This window comes from Chiloscyllium plagiosum, unplaced genomic scaffold, assembly GCF_037043375.1.
Source record: "Chiloscyllium plagiosum isolate Xiang-an unplaced genomic scaffold, Cpla_swu_hap1 HiC_scaffold_7, whole genome shotgun sequence".
NCBI lineage: Eukaryota > Metazoa > Chordata > Chondrichthyes > Orectolobiformes > Hemiscylliidae > Chiloscyllium > Chiloscyllium plagiosum.
Genome location: NW_028270145.1, coordinates 73182291 through 73197016, shown reverse-complemented (window position 1 = coordinate 73197016; position 14726 = coordinate 73182291). Strand labels below are relative to the sequence as shown.

At 39.2% G+C, this 14726-nt stretch overlaps 1 protein-coding gene across 1 annotated transcript in view; it reads right to left on the bottom strand.

Annotated features, from left to right (window-relative positions):
• The window catches only part of LOC122551677 (centrosomal protein of 70 kDa-like), a 62615-nt gene that overhangs the window by 12426 nt on the left and 35463 nt on the right, over window positions 1-14726 (bottom strand). The window contains 6 exon segments of the mRNA XM_087988572.1: window positions 1915-2020; window positions 2183-2194; window positions 5340-5410; window positions 7530-7647; window positions 12862-12907; window positions 12910-13017. Coding sequence (XP_087844698.1) covers window positions 1915-2020; window positions 2183-2194; window positions 5340-5410; window positions 7530-7647; window positions 12862-12907; window positions 12910-13017 — 461 coding nt within the window.

Here is a 14726-nt window from a genome sequence, read left to right as displayed (position 1 = left end):
GCTCTCCTCAGTTAAAAGGACTAAGCACTACAAGCAAAGTTCTAGGGTGCTATACAACTGCAAAAAAAAACAAAAAAGATCTGCAGATGCTGGAAATCAGAAACAATAACAGAAATTGTTGAAAAAGCCCAGCACCTGTGGATGGAAATCAGAGTTAATGTTTCAGATCCAGTGACCCTTCTTCAGAACATCTATACAACTGCAGCAAGACACCTTTATTCTAGTACTCAAATTTCCAAGCAACAGAGACCACCTAATCATTTGCTTTCCTAGTTGCTGGCTACCCCTGCATGTTAACTTTTAGTGACTTATTAACAAAGACAAGCAATTCCTTTTGGGAATCCACACATCCAAACCTCCCAACATTTAAAAAGAAACCTGGGTTTCTGTATTTTCTATCAAAGCGAGTAACTTCACACTTTGTCCTATATGCATGTCATGCCCATTCATTCAGGTAAAAACAATGACTGCAGATGCTGGAAACCAGATTCTGGATCGATGGTGCTGGAAGAGCACAGCAGTTCAGGCAGCATCCAAGGAGCTTCAGCAAAATCGACGTTTCGGGCAAAAGCCCTTCATCATCATCAGCACCATTGATCCAGAATGCCCATTCATTCAGTCTATTCAATATTTTTGAAGCCTCCTTGTATTCTCTTTACATTCCCACCCAGTTTGGTGCCAGCACTTATATGCAATGTGAACAGTTGTGGACCTAGCACTATTTTTATGGTACCCATTAGTAACAATTTGCCATCCTGAGAATTATTCCTATTGTCTTCTGTGTCTGTTAATCAATGCAGGATTCACTTCAGTAAAAGACTGCTTCATTACCAAAGTCTGAGGCACAAAGTCTGAGGGCAGCACGGTGGCACAGTGGTTAGCACTGCTGCCTCACAGCGCCAGAGAGCCGGGTTCAATTCCCGCCTCAGGCGACTGAGTGTGTGGAGTTTGCACGTTCTCCCCGTGTCTGCGTGGGTTTCCTCCGGGTGCTCCGGTTTCCTCCCACCATCCAAAGATGTGCAGGGTCAGGTGAATTGGCCATACTAAATTGCCTGTAGTGTTAAGTAAGGGGTAAATGTAGGGGTATGGGTGGGTTTCGCTTCAGCGGGTCGGTGTGGACTTGTTGGGCCGAAGGGCCTGTTTCCACACTGTAATCTAATCTAATCTAAACACTGGATCATCCAGACCTTTCCTCCCAAACACTTCGCTCACTAAATCATTTAGCGTTATAATGTCCATTCTATAACAGAAGTATTTTAGGAAGCCAGAAAAATTAAAATAATTGTATAACGTGGGTCTAATACAGAGTAAATCACCCCACACTTTCTTTTTTTAAAAAAGTATTGAATTCTACATTTGGCGAAAATAAAATTGTTATACCTATAATGTGCGACACAGAATTTTTAAAAAATAGTAAATTCATTTGTTTGTACTCTCCAAGCAACTCCCCTTTCACAAAGTTTTCAGGCAGTACACACCAACTATATTATATCACAAGAGTTAGTGCAAGAAATAGTGTCTTATAACTATGGCCTTTTAGTTTTGACTTAACATAAGTGCTTTAAGTTATAGCCGTTTCACTGGAAATTAAGAAAATTAATAAGGTCAATTTTTATTTCGCACGTGACAGCCTAAATTTTACAGGAATTCAGAAGCAGCATGAATACCCAAGGCAATATTGATGGGAGCTGGCAAGAAACATAAGATAGTGCTGCAACTGTTAGAAGAAAGGGTCATCAAAAAAAGATAACTTCAAAGGCTCTAAAACCTTGGTTTCGGATGTAAAAGAATTTTTATGCTGTACAGTAAAAAGAAAGAATGACTTGCTCATATCATGACACTAATCAACAATGTATTTAAATCTAAGGCACTTCAAACACTGATTATTAATATAGAATAAACACACCCCAATACCTTGAGCAATCTCTTACACGCAGCTTCCTGCGTGCAATCTACAGTTTCAATCTCAGTACTGATGAATTCTTCTTCATTCTCAGCTTTACAGTTGCTACATGTGAAACTAAATTCAAGATGTTATAAACTCAACATCCTTGATGTTTCAACAAAGAAAAGGCTTCAGTCAGAAGAAAATAAACATAGCAAATGATGAAATACAAACAGGTATCGCAGCAAAGCAGCTTTTTCAGACAGAGTCTTCATCATAACTGGAAGATACGAATACTCTTCAATAGGCCTGAATAAACAAAGTTATGATTGAGGGATTGGGACGAAAGAAAACCAGAGCAAGAAAATTCTTGTCCCACCCAAACCTTGCTCAAAACATTTCTCACATTTCCCAATTCTGATGAAATGTCCTTGACCTGAGAAGATTAATTAAATTTCCTTTGTGATGATGATGTCATTTTAAGAGATTATTTTGTCCTCTTATTTTTAAAGAGAGGTTGTAATGAGGTGGTATTGAGCTGGCTTCTGAAGACCACTCGAGTAAACAGCTTGGAAGGCCTTGATTTTTTTTTAAGAAATAACAGCCTGAATGGATGTGGCCAGCTCTCTCTGACCCAGATTTCACGGTTTTGGATTTTTCAGTAGCATCACAAGCTATTGGGATCTCAAAGGAGTTGGAAACTTCAGAGACTGTCTCCTGGCTGCTCCACACTCTAAATTTTCTCAATGTTTTTTTTCCTTCTGGATGGGAGAACCGCATGGGAGAATGTATGTCTGAATTTTCCTTTTATGAGAAAGGATGTGTTTATGGGATGTTACTATATTGGAACACTTAATTAGTAATAGCTATTGTATCTACTATTCTGTTAAAGTTTCCAACACAGAGCTGAGATATTCTAAATTCCTCTTTCTTTGGTTGTATTTTAACTACAGTGTTTAAATAAATTGTGTTTTGCTTAACAGAGTAGTTTGATGAGTCATATTGCATCAGCTGGAAAAAGTTCTTCACAGGGGTTTGGTCTGGTCCATAACACTCTTTCCATGGATGGTGCCAAACCTGATGAAAATTTCCAGCATTGTTTCATCTCAGATTTCCATAATCTGCCATATTTATTTTCAGAGTCGAGAGAGTAGTGCTGAAAAAGCACAGCAAGTCAGGCAGCATCCAAGGAGCAGGAGAATCGACATTTCCGGCATAAGCCCTTCATCAGGAATGAGGCTTGTGGGTTGGGGCTGAGAGATAAATGGGAGGGGGGGGATGTTAGCTCGGAAAGTGATAGATGAAGGTGAGGGAGAAAGTGATAGGTCCGGGGGGGGGGTGGGTTGATGGACGGGTCCGGAGGGCGGTGCCAAGTTGGAGGCTTGGGACTGGGATCACGTGGGTGGAGGGGAAATGAGAAAACTGTTGAAATCCACATTTATCACGTGTGATTGCAGAGTCCCAAGGCGGAATATGAGGCATTCTTTTCTAGGCGTTGCACGGTAACGGTTTGGCAGTGGAGGAGGCCCAGGACCTGCATGTCCTTGACGGAGCGGGAGGGGGAATTGAAGTGTTCAGCCACGGGGCAGTGGGGTTGGTGGGTACATATGTCCCAGAGATGTTCTCTGAAATGATCCGCAAGAAGGCATCCTGTCTCCCCGATGTAGAAGTGATCACACCGTGTGCAATGGATGCAATAGATGACATTGGTGAAGGTGCAGATAAATACAGGTATTTAGCTTCAGGAAAAGAATCAAGTATCCTACATGCACAATAAAACAACTAATGAATTTAGTACCCACAATCTTGCAGTAAAAATAATAGGAAGACTTTTAGTACTTACCATAATTAAAAGGATAAAGTGACAGCAACCAGAGATGTATATTTAAACACAGAAAACAGGAAGTTGCTGCCTTGGAGTTGCCTACTCCTCAGGAAGCTTCACTAACCAGTATCTTATTGAGAGACTCAGCATTGAAAAAAGTGTGAAATTGCTCTACAGGATAGATATTCATTGTAGTTGCCAGAAATGATGCAGGTTTATTAATACTAATAAAAGTGCTTTTTTGTTAAAGAACTGGCACTTTAAGTCTTAATTATAGCTAGTCACACAATCACACAACACCAGGTTATAGTCCAACAGGTTTATTTAGAAGCACTAACTTTTGGAGCGCTGCTCCTTCATCAGGTGGTTGTACACCCCAGTCCAACACTGGCACCTCCAAATCATAGTTATAACTAATTACTCTCCAGCACTGAAAAATTACCTTTTCAACTCACGCAGAGGGTGGTACGTATATGGATTGAGCTGCCAGAGGAAGTGGTGGAGGCTGGTACAATTGCAACATTTAAGAGGCATTTGGATGGGTATATGAATAGGAAGGGTTTGGAGGGATATGGGCCGGGTGCTGGCAGGTGGGACTAGATTGGGTTGGCATATCTGGTCGACATGGACAGGTTGGACCGAAGGGTCTGTTTCCATGCTGTACATCTCAATGACTCTATGACTCTAATTCCATGCCTTTAATATTTTAATTTTTGTTGGCGATCTTAAAATTAAAAAATGTAATGTAAACATTTTTTCTTTAACCCCCTCTATGTCTTTATCATTCTATGGGGACAGTGCACAGCAAATGATTGGATTTGACACATCTGAGCTGCATCACAAATTGTGCTGTGGAGAAATTAGAATGCATATTTTAAAAATTACATGCTTATTCCTTCCACCATATTTAACAAAGTACAGACTAAATTTACATGACATGTCATCGTATATCAGTTTATAAAGATAATTTGTCACATTCATTTATGTTAACCAAGTCACATCATATAACTTGTGTTTTGGACTCTTTGGATACCTAACTTACCTCATGAAGGCAGAAAGAATATACTCATATGGCTGCTGTTGAAATACTGCAAAAAGGCGCCCTTGTTCATTATTATATATTTGCAATGTGCTAAAGATTGACTCGGTTGCTCCTACAAGCCAGATGATGGAAACACATTTATTTTGGAATGTCAAAATTACAAGTGGAAGTAGTGATGGCTAATATAGAGTAAGGACAGGCTTCTTTAGATTTAATATTACCAGTCATAACAATTGAATAAAACTTTTTGATGTGGTGACTGAACAAAAGAACAATATAATTTTCTCGTGGCCAACTCAAACAAGAAGCAAGTTTTATAAGGTTCGTCATCATATACCAGAGTGGTAAAAATTAAATGCTGGTTTTTTTTTTAAATAAAGAAAAATGTTTAATTGTTGAACTAATGTAAAAAAAAGAATGAACTACAATATATTTGCAAAGATTTATGCAATAATTAGATGCGTGATTAGTTCTCACTGGCAAATTGTGGAATTAAAGCAATCTTCATTGAATTTTTGATTAAAATCACATTTTCTCAGTCATTATATACATTATAAATTAGGAAAAATATTTCACCTTTTCATGACTTGAAAAGTTGATTTTTCTGCAAGATTTGATAATTTCTGGAATTTGTTTCTTTTAAATGGTCTTCATAGGTCTAAGAAAAATATAATTTTGTTATAAAATAAAAAGATAGGAAAATAACAAGATATTTTGCCCACTCATTCATCCTGTTCAAGTTGGCCTGAACTCTTATGCAGACCATTTTATCCAGGTTTGTCCTAGTTGAATTAATCCATTCCCTTTTGAATAGTTCAACAATCAGCACCCCTGTACTCTTGGCTGTTCACTCCTGAGTTTTCCAAATGTTTAGCTGACAATTTCCTAAGCATATATTTGCTCCTTTGAGTTTTGTTCTAGGTTTGCATAAAATCCATCAAAGTTTCAGTCACTATGCCCCCACAGTCTTTTCTTCGAGTGGTGAAAATAAGGATTGTTACAATTTTGGGTTATAATTAATAGATTTGTGCTCTATTTAACTGTGTTCAGAAGAAGAATAGTGCAGATACTCCTTATAGAGTAAATAAGAGGGAATTGTTCTGGTATACAGGGGAATTTAAGGCATTCAGTAAAGGAACCAGAAACAACAAAGAAACATTTTCTTTTTAAGAGTGACCAGGAAATGACAGGCCAGTTAGTCCAACCTTTATGGTGGGTAAGCTATTATAAATAATTCTGTGGTACAGAATATATCTGCACTTATACAGAAACAAATTCAGTGTTAGTCAGATGTATGTGAATTTGAATTTTTTTTGAGAAGATAACCAGATGAGGGCAGTGCATTTGATGTGGTCTGCATGGACTTGGATAAGACTTTGAATAGTGAAGACTGGTTATGGAAGAAAGAACCCATAGGATCCAAGGGAATCAGCACATTGAATCAAAAATTGGATGAGAGGCAGGATGCGGAATCGTTGGTACAAGGATGTTTCTGTAACAGGATGTCTGTTACCAGTGGGGTCCACTGGGCTCTTGCTCTTGTGATTTTAATGATTTGGATGTAAATGTAGGCAGTGTCAAGAAGTTCGTAGATGCCATGTAAATTGGTAACACTGAGATTGAGTGAGTGAGATAGCCATAAATCGTAGACTGCTTAGAGTGGGCAGAACAGTAGCAAATATAATTCAACCTAGAAAAGTGTGAAGTATTCCACGAAGATGGCTAACAAGGCAAGGGATCATAATCTGAATGGTCGGACCCTGGAAAGTACTGAAGATCAACAGGATTTTGAGGTACATAGCCACAGATCCCTGAGGTTAGCAGGGCAGGTAGATATGGCAGTTAAGAAAGCATATGAATTATTCACCCTTATTTCCAAAGGAACAGAATGCAAGATCAAGGAGATTATGCTAAAACTGTAGAAAATGCTGGTTAGACCACAACTGTAGTATTGTGCAGAGTCCTGGCCATGAAAAATGAGATTTCACTAGACAGGGTGCACAGCAGTTTTACCGAGATGCTATCTAGTCTATTGGGTCTGAGCTATGAGGAATGATTGGATGGTCTTGGTTTTTTTTTGAAGCAGCACATGTTAAGAGGGGAACTGATAGAGTTGTATAAGATTATGAGCGGCGCAAACATTATGGATAGGAAGGCACCTTTTTTTTCCTCCATTATTTGTAGGATCAATAAAGGAGACATAGATTTAAAGGTCAAAGCCTAAAGAGGGAAGTGGAAGAAAAAGGTTTTCACCAAGAGGGTGATGAGAGTTTGAATAATCCTGTCAGGCTGTGAGTTTGAGTCAAAAACTCTTTAACACTTAACAAGTATTTAAGTATTTACTTGCATCGCCATAGACTCCACTATCTGCCAAAAGCTGTAAAGCAAAATGACTGAAGTAAACATATCTAAATGAGGTATTGCTTCATAACAATACTTTTCAAAGGGAACTTGATACCTTTGCAGATGATAGGGAAAGTGCCAAGGAATAGGATTAATTCCGTAGCTCGTAACAAAAACTGGTGCAGACATGATGAGTTGAATAGTTTCCTTATGTGCTACATGATTCTGCAACTCCAATAAAATTGATATAACATTAATCTCCATTACTTATGGCCAAAACTTCCTTTTCCTTCTTTGTAATGTTTTTAAAAACTGACACCTTGAATGATCAAAAGTACTTTTGAAATGGAATTAATGTAAAGTGACTGTTTGTAAACAGCTAATTAACCCACACGTTTTGAGCAAATCTCAAATATAATTCAAGCAAATCATACCTTTACCAGTACTTTGCCCTCTGGAATCTCATCCAGGACTGAATATTTCTGTTTCCTGTTGTTTCCTAATTGCTCTTTTCTTTCTCTGGGAATGTCTTCAAATTCCCTTTTTCGAGTGCTATGATAAATAAAATGACCAATCACAAAAAGAAACCAGTAAATGACTGAAGTAAACATATCTAAAAGGTATTGCTTCATAACAATACTTTTCAAAGGGAACTTGATACCTTTGCAGATGTGGGCAGCACGGTGGCACAGTGTGGGCAGCACGGTGGCACAGTGGTTAGCACTGCTGCCTCACAGCGCCAGAGACCCGGGTTCAATTCCCGACTCAGGCGACTGACTGTGTGGAGTTTGCACATTCTCCCCGTGTCTGCGTGGGTTTCCTCCGGGTGCTCCGGTTTCCTCCCACAGTCCAAAGATGTGCAGGTCAGGTGAATTGGCCATACTAAATTGCCCGTAGTGTTAGGTAAGAGGTAAGTGTAGGGGTATGGGTGGGTTGTGCTTCGGCGGGGCGGTGTGGACTTGTTGGGCCGAAGGGCCTGTTTCCACACTGTAAGTAATCTAATCTAATCTAATCTAATCTAAAATGTCTGGTCATTTACAATACCATTCAAATACTGTAATTTTAGAATTAGTCATAGAACACAGAAACAGGCCCTTTGGCCCATCATGTCTATGTTGGCCATCAAACATCAAACTATACTAATCCCATTTTCCTGCACTTGGTCTATAGCCTACAATGCCCTGGCATTTTAATGTTCATTCAGATGCTTCTTAAAATGTCAAGAGAGTACCTGCCACCACCACACTCTCAGGTACCATGCTCCATATTTCTACCACCAACTGAGTGAAAAACATTTCTTCTCAGATCTCCTCTCAATCTCTTGCTCCTTACTTTAAACTTATGCCCCCGGTCTTAAGACACATCTACCATGAGGAAAAGATTCTCAAGACCTGCTCTGTACATGCCCCTCAATTTTGCCTCTCATACCTCCTCCTCAGTCTTCCCTGCTCCAAGGAATACAATCCTAGTCTGTCTAGTCGCTCCTTATAACAGAATTTTCATCCCAAGCTAATTCCCAGTGAATCTCCTCTCCATTCTCTCCAGCACAATCATATCCTTCCAATAGTGTGGTGACCAGTATTCCATCTGGGGCTTAGCCAAATGTTTTATAAAGTTGTAACAAGACTTCCATGTTCCTCTTTTCTACACTCCAGCTAATGAAAGCAAGCTTTCCCATACACCTTCTTCTCCACCCTGTCTACCTGTGCTGAAAGCTTCGGGGATATATGGATTTGTACACTATTGTTCTTCAGTATTCCTAGGGACCTACCATTCATTGTGTATATCCTTCCTTTATTAGGCCTCCCAAAATGCATCACTTTGCACTTACTGAAATTCAATCTGCCATTGCTCTGCCCAATTTATTAGTTGATCAATATCAGACAGAAGCTCAAGACCATCCTCTTCCCCAATTTTTGGATCATCTGCAAACTTATAATTATACTTTCTACTCTGACATCCAACTTGTTAATATACATAAACAGCAAGGGTCCAAGCACCGAACCTGTGATACACTGCTAGTTACAGGATTCAAAATCAGAAAAACATCACTCCCTTTGCCTCCTATTTCTAAGCTAATTTTGGATACAGTTTGCCAACTTGCCTTGGATCCCATAGATTCTTACCTTTTAGAGTCAGGTTTCCATGTGGGACCTTGTCAAAGCCTTTACCCAAGTCCATGTAAAACACATCAATTGCACTATTCATCAATATATTTAGTCAGCTTTTCAAAAAGCCCAATTAAATTATGATAACATTGCAAATTGAAAAGGCCAATTAATGGTATGACAACTATAATGGTTTAATTATAAATTAATTCTCAGTTATAACTGAAAATTAGACTCAGGATGATAGCTTTGTTATTTCAGTCTTCAAATAAGTTGGCTACTTTGCAAAGGTATTGCAAAATAGAATTCATATGATAATGTATTTACTAATTGTGTTACAATTCTAGTCAACCTTTCTCAAAATAATGAAGACCTGCAAATACAAAAATGGAGGTCATTTTCTGCGTACCGAACAAAATATTCAAATGAAGTTATTTTTGAGATCACGCACATTTAGCAGGTTTATTTCAGCTGGTTCTGTTGCACACACAAAGCATTATGAACAGAAGTTATGCAAAATAAGTCCTCTTTTAGAACCTTCATTCATGTATATCTAGCAGAAGTAACGCAAAAGATAGGAAGCAAGCAATAGTCTGGGTTCACATGAGGACTGAATACAAAATGCAAAACAAAAACACTGTAGATCACTTGGAATATTGCAACTTCATTAATCACAATAAGGTACTAGGACCCTCACTGACATTTCTTTATTTTTATTCTTTATTTGGAGTTGTGAAGTGTGAGTTAAAGATGCCTTTTGCTCTCTGATAAATAGGTCTAATTGAAAGGAAAACAGACCAAACAAGCTTGTTTTATTCATGAGGCCAGGCCTGGAAGTTGGTTGGTTCCTGATTAAAATATTCTGTAGATGCTTTGTCACTATGGAGAGCATTGTGTTTAAACAGATAGCAGACGCTGACTATTAACTGGGTCAGTACCGAGGAATTGATTCACTGTATCTAATTACAATAAGAAGAAATGATGTGCAATCACTTAGAATAAGCTTTTCCCTGGCTCTATTGTTTATTGTAAGCTCCTTATGTGTATTAGCCTCCAGTTCCAACATTTCTGGTTGACCTGTTGTTAAGTTCTCCTTTTCACAGAGAATGTCTGACTTACTGTGCTTCCTCTATTTTGTTTTTATTTCAGTTCTCCAGCATCTGCATTATTTTACTGTCTGTTTCAACAGACTATACAAGATATTTTGCATATAAAATTCATGTTGCAGATCATGGCAAGCAATGGTTTACTTAAGGAAACAAAATGTTGTAGTATGCATGCATAAAAAGGTATCAAAAATACAAATCATAACATACTCATGGGGTACTACAGACAATGGAAAATACTGTCAGAGAATAGGTGGGATGGTGGGGTGGTGGTGGAGGGATGAGGAAGACAGTGGGTGTGAGAGCGTGCCAGAGGCAGCACGTTAAAAGGGTGAGTGGAGCTCCTGGGGCCTCCTTGTTGGTCCTCAATCACAGCTACTATGCTTTGTTCCCTCCTCACCCCATAGGGGTTTCTCCATATCTGGTGTCCCCTCTTTCCATCAATGAACTCCATTTCTAAAGTGTGCATGCTCCCCTGAGCATGCATAGTGCTACATTTGTGCATGATGTCACGTAAATTCTGCACGATCACGTATTGTGTCTGGAATTATGTGCATTCCCAAATTACTGCACATGTGTAACTACCTACACAGTTGCAGATATCAATAAACAACACCTGGCCATAAAAGCTCAAGATTCAGCACTTTGTTTTTGTTTGCACAGTATCAAGTATACAAACATAGCACAGGAGGCCATTTGATACATTGTGCCAGCACCCCACTTGGTGCCATTCATAATGCCTTCTCCCCATGATCTTGCAAATTCTTAAATTTTAATCAACTACCCAATTTCCTCTACTGAACTTACCTCTACCACACTCTCCAAAGAGGTACATTCCAGATCCTAACCAGTTATATGAACACCTAGTCCCTCATGAGTTTTGCTTTTGATAATTTCTTGAAGTCTATGTCAGCTTGCTCTCAATCTTGCACCATTTTCTCCTTAAAATTTGTCTACAGGATGTCAGTATTACTAGTCCTACTTTTATATCCCATCCCAAATTGCCCAGAGAGTATTAACTCAACCATATTGCTGTAGCTCTATACCCACAAGTAGGCCAGACCAAGCAAGGATGGCAGATTTTAGGATAGTGAAGACAGCATTTGGTATGCTTTCCATTATTGATCAGAATATTGAGTACAGGTGTTGGGAGGTCATGTTGCGGCTGTACAGGTCATTGGTCAGGCCACTGTTGGAATATTGCATGCAATTCTGGTCTCCTTCCTATCAGAAAGTTGTTGTGAAACTTGAAAGGGTTTAGAAAAGAGTTACAAGGATGCTGCCAGGGTTGGAGGATTTGAGCAAGAAGGAGAGGTTCAACAGGCTGGGGCTGTTTTCCCTGAAGCGTCAGAGGCTGAGGGGTGATCTTATAGAGGTTTACAAAATTATGAGGGGCATGGATAGGATAAATAGACAAAGTCATCTCCCTGGGTTCGAGGAGTCCAGAACTAGAGGGCATAGGTTTAGGGTGAGAGGGGAAAGATATAAGAGAGACCTAAGGGGCAACGTTTTCACACAGAGGGTGGTACGTGTATGGAATAAGCTGCCAGAGGAAGTGGTGGAGGTTGGTATAATTGCAAAATGTAGTCATAGAGATGACAGCATGGAAACAGACCCTTTGGTCCAACCCGCCCACGGGGTTGGGTCGGGTCCTGGCAGGTGGGACTAGATTGGGTTGGGATATCTGGTCAGCATGGAAGGGTTGGACCGAAGGGTCTGTTTCCATGCTGTATGACTCTATGACATTAGTGAACCAGACAAAAGCAAAATACTGTGGATGCTAGAGATCTGAAATTAAGAGAGTGCTGTAGAAACTCAGCAAGTTTGGCAGCATCTGTCGATTTGTTTCGACTTGAAACACTAACTCTTTCCCTGCCCACAGAAAATCAAACTGTCATCTTACAAAGAAGCATGTGTGTGATACATAGACCTCAAGGACATGTGTTATGGACCAGGTCACACTCCCTCAAAACATTTTAAGAGGGTAGCCCAGAAACTTACTTTTCTAGTTGTTTTAAGCAGACGTAAGGTGAATATACCACTCTGTTTTAAACAAAACAATCTATTAACATACAAGCAAAAGAAAGTCGAATTTAGAGTAACATTACTACTTGAAAACCCAACCGACACGAAAACACACCTTAAAGAGCTGTTCCAATTTCCTACCCTTTGGCAAAAAGGTAAGTTCAAATACAATTTCTAATAGGAAAGAGAGTGAGGATCAGCATGGAACTATTTCTTTCAGCATGGAATAAAGTTAGAAAAAAATCCTGAACTGGGAGAACTGGCACTCCCCTTTCATTATACAAGGGTTTCTTTAAAAAAAAACTTAAAAGCCTTTTCAAGTTCATATTTCCAGACATATTGGAACCTCTGCCTTTACAACCACTCTTGAAAAAAAAACAAAAACAGAATAACTTTGTCAAAAGGAGCAGCATCGTCACACATGACATAACCAGAAGAAGACAGAATGCCTAGTTATTTGCCAAGCATTCCAACTGATGTGGAAAGGACAATATGCCAAAAAAAATTCAAATAATGTATAGCCTTACTTTTTATTTGAAGTAGTCTGTGCTCTGGTAGTCAGCTTATGAAATTAAGGAACAGTTTATTTTGTTGTTCAATATGCTGTTCTTCCTCAGTCACAATCATATACAACTTTTTCTTTAATCGCACAATTGTCTTCTCTTTCTCTTTCTCTTCTGAAGCTGATGGACAGAAAAATTCTCCAAATAACACTCCAAAATGCAAGTCACAAAAGTCACAGAACCTCTGTGTAATGACCAAGCATAAATTTCAATAATAATTTGAATTGCAGTAAGTTTAATTGTTGAAGCAATAGCTTTCAAACCAAATCATGTGTCATAGATATATGGAGTTCACAATTTAACTATTACTAAAAACAATAACTAAAAATTAAATCACCAAATTCTAGTTAGTTTTAAGCTGCACTGAAGATGACAAATTAACTCAGAAAATGTGATCAAATAATTTTAATCAAAAATTGTTAATTAAAAATGTTCATATTCCAATCATACTTCATACTTCTGATTTAATAGTCACAGAGCTTCTGCTGCAGTTAATTACACTGAGGTTTAGTGACAAATGCAGACGCCCAAATTAGCTATTTTGTACACAGCATGATTCCACAAAAAGCAATGTGATAACCAGGGCATCGCAGACTCTGGGTGCAGATATCTCTGGTGTCTTAAACAGGATGGCAGATATTCTATACGTGGCCTTACAAGGCAACACAGATCTTCACCAGCTTGGTCTTCCATAGTTTGGCAGGAAGAATCTGGCACTTGTTCAGGAAAGGGGTGCCAGCAAAAGAGCATATGAAGTGGAACTCCATCCAAAGTGTTTCAACTTTACACTTCACTCTTTTTTCCCCCCTAGCCAAAATAAAGCAAAATGTCATGTCAGCCAAGTCTCCCCTGCACATGGACAGTCTCCAGTGAGGCCTTGAAGGGGTAAGAAAAAAAAAAACAGCATCTCAGAAGTCAGGTAAATTATTTGAGTAGCTTCCTCGGACTCTGGATTCACACAGGATGCATCATACATCCCACAAAAATACAAGAACAACTAGGACTCATGTAAGATACAGCAAGTGAGTGAAGTGTCCAACTAAGAGGATAAGGCGTCGTTGACAACTGTGACAAGTTGGGCCTCCACCAGAGAAAAACGAAACTTTGACCATCCTGTTAAGAAATGCAAGTGTAGGGGAATTGGATGTCAGTTTTATTGGGTTTTTTTCTCCCAAATGCAGTAATCATTGAAATAATTAGAACAGTCATGAATCACAGAAATCAATTGATGATGTATGGTCCAAGACAAGATCTGTGTAAAACTTTGAGTTCGGGTACCACTTGTCGTGGGTATGTTTGCCGAGCTTGGAAGTTGATTTGCAGAAGTGTCATCCCCTGTCTAGGTGACATCTTCAGTGCTTGGGAGCCTCCTGTGAAGCACTGCTGAACTGTCTCTCTGGAAATTATTTGGTTCAGTTTCTGCTGCTTCCAGTTGCCAGTTCCAGCTATTTGTTATAGTGGCCAGTATATTGAATCTAGGCCTATGTCCTTGTTGACTGAGTCTGTGGCTGAGTGCCATGCTTCTAGAAATTCTCTGGCTGTCCTTTGTTTAGCTTATCCTATAATCGTTGTGCTGTCCCAGTCGAATTTGTGGCCCTCGTCATCTGTTTATGGCTACTAAGGACAGCTGATCATGGCGTTTAGTGGCTAGATGGTGCTCAAGGATGCAGATTAGTAGTTGTCTGCCAGTTTGTCCTATATAGATTTTCATGCAGTCTTTGTATGAAATCTTGTAAATTAAGTTTGTCTTGCACATGATGGCTATAGGATCTTTTGTACTGGTAGGTCATTGTCAGAGTGTGGCTGTCGGTTTATGAGCTGTCATGAAA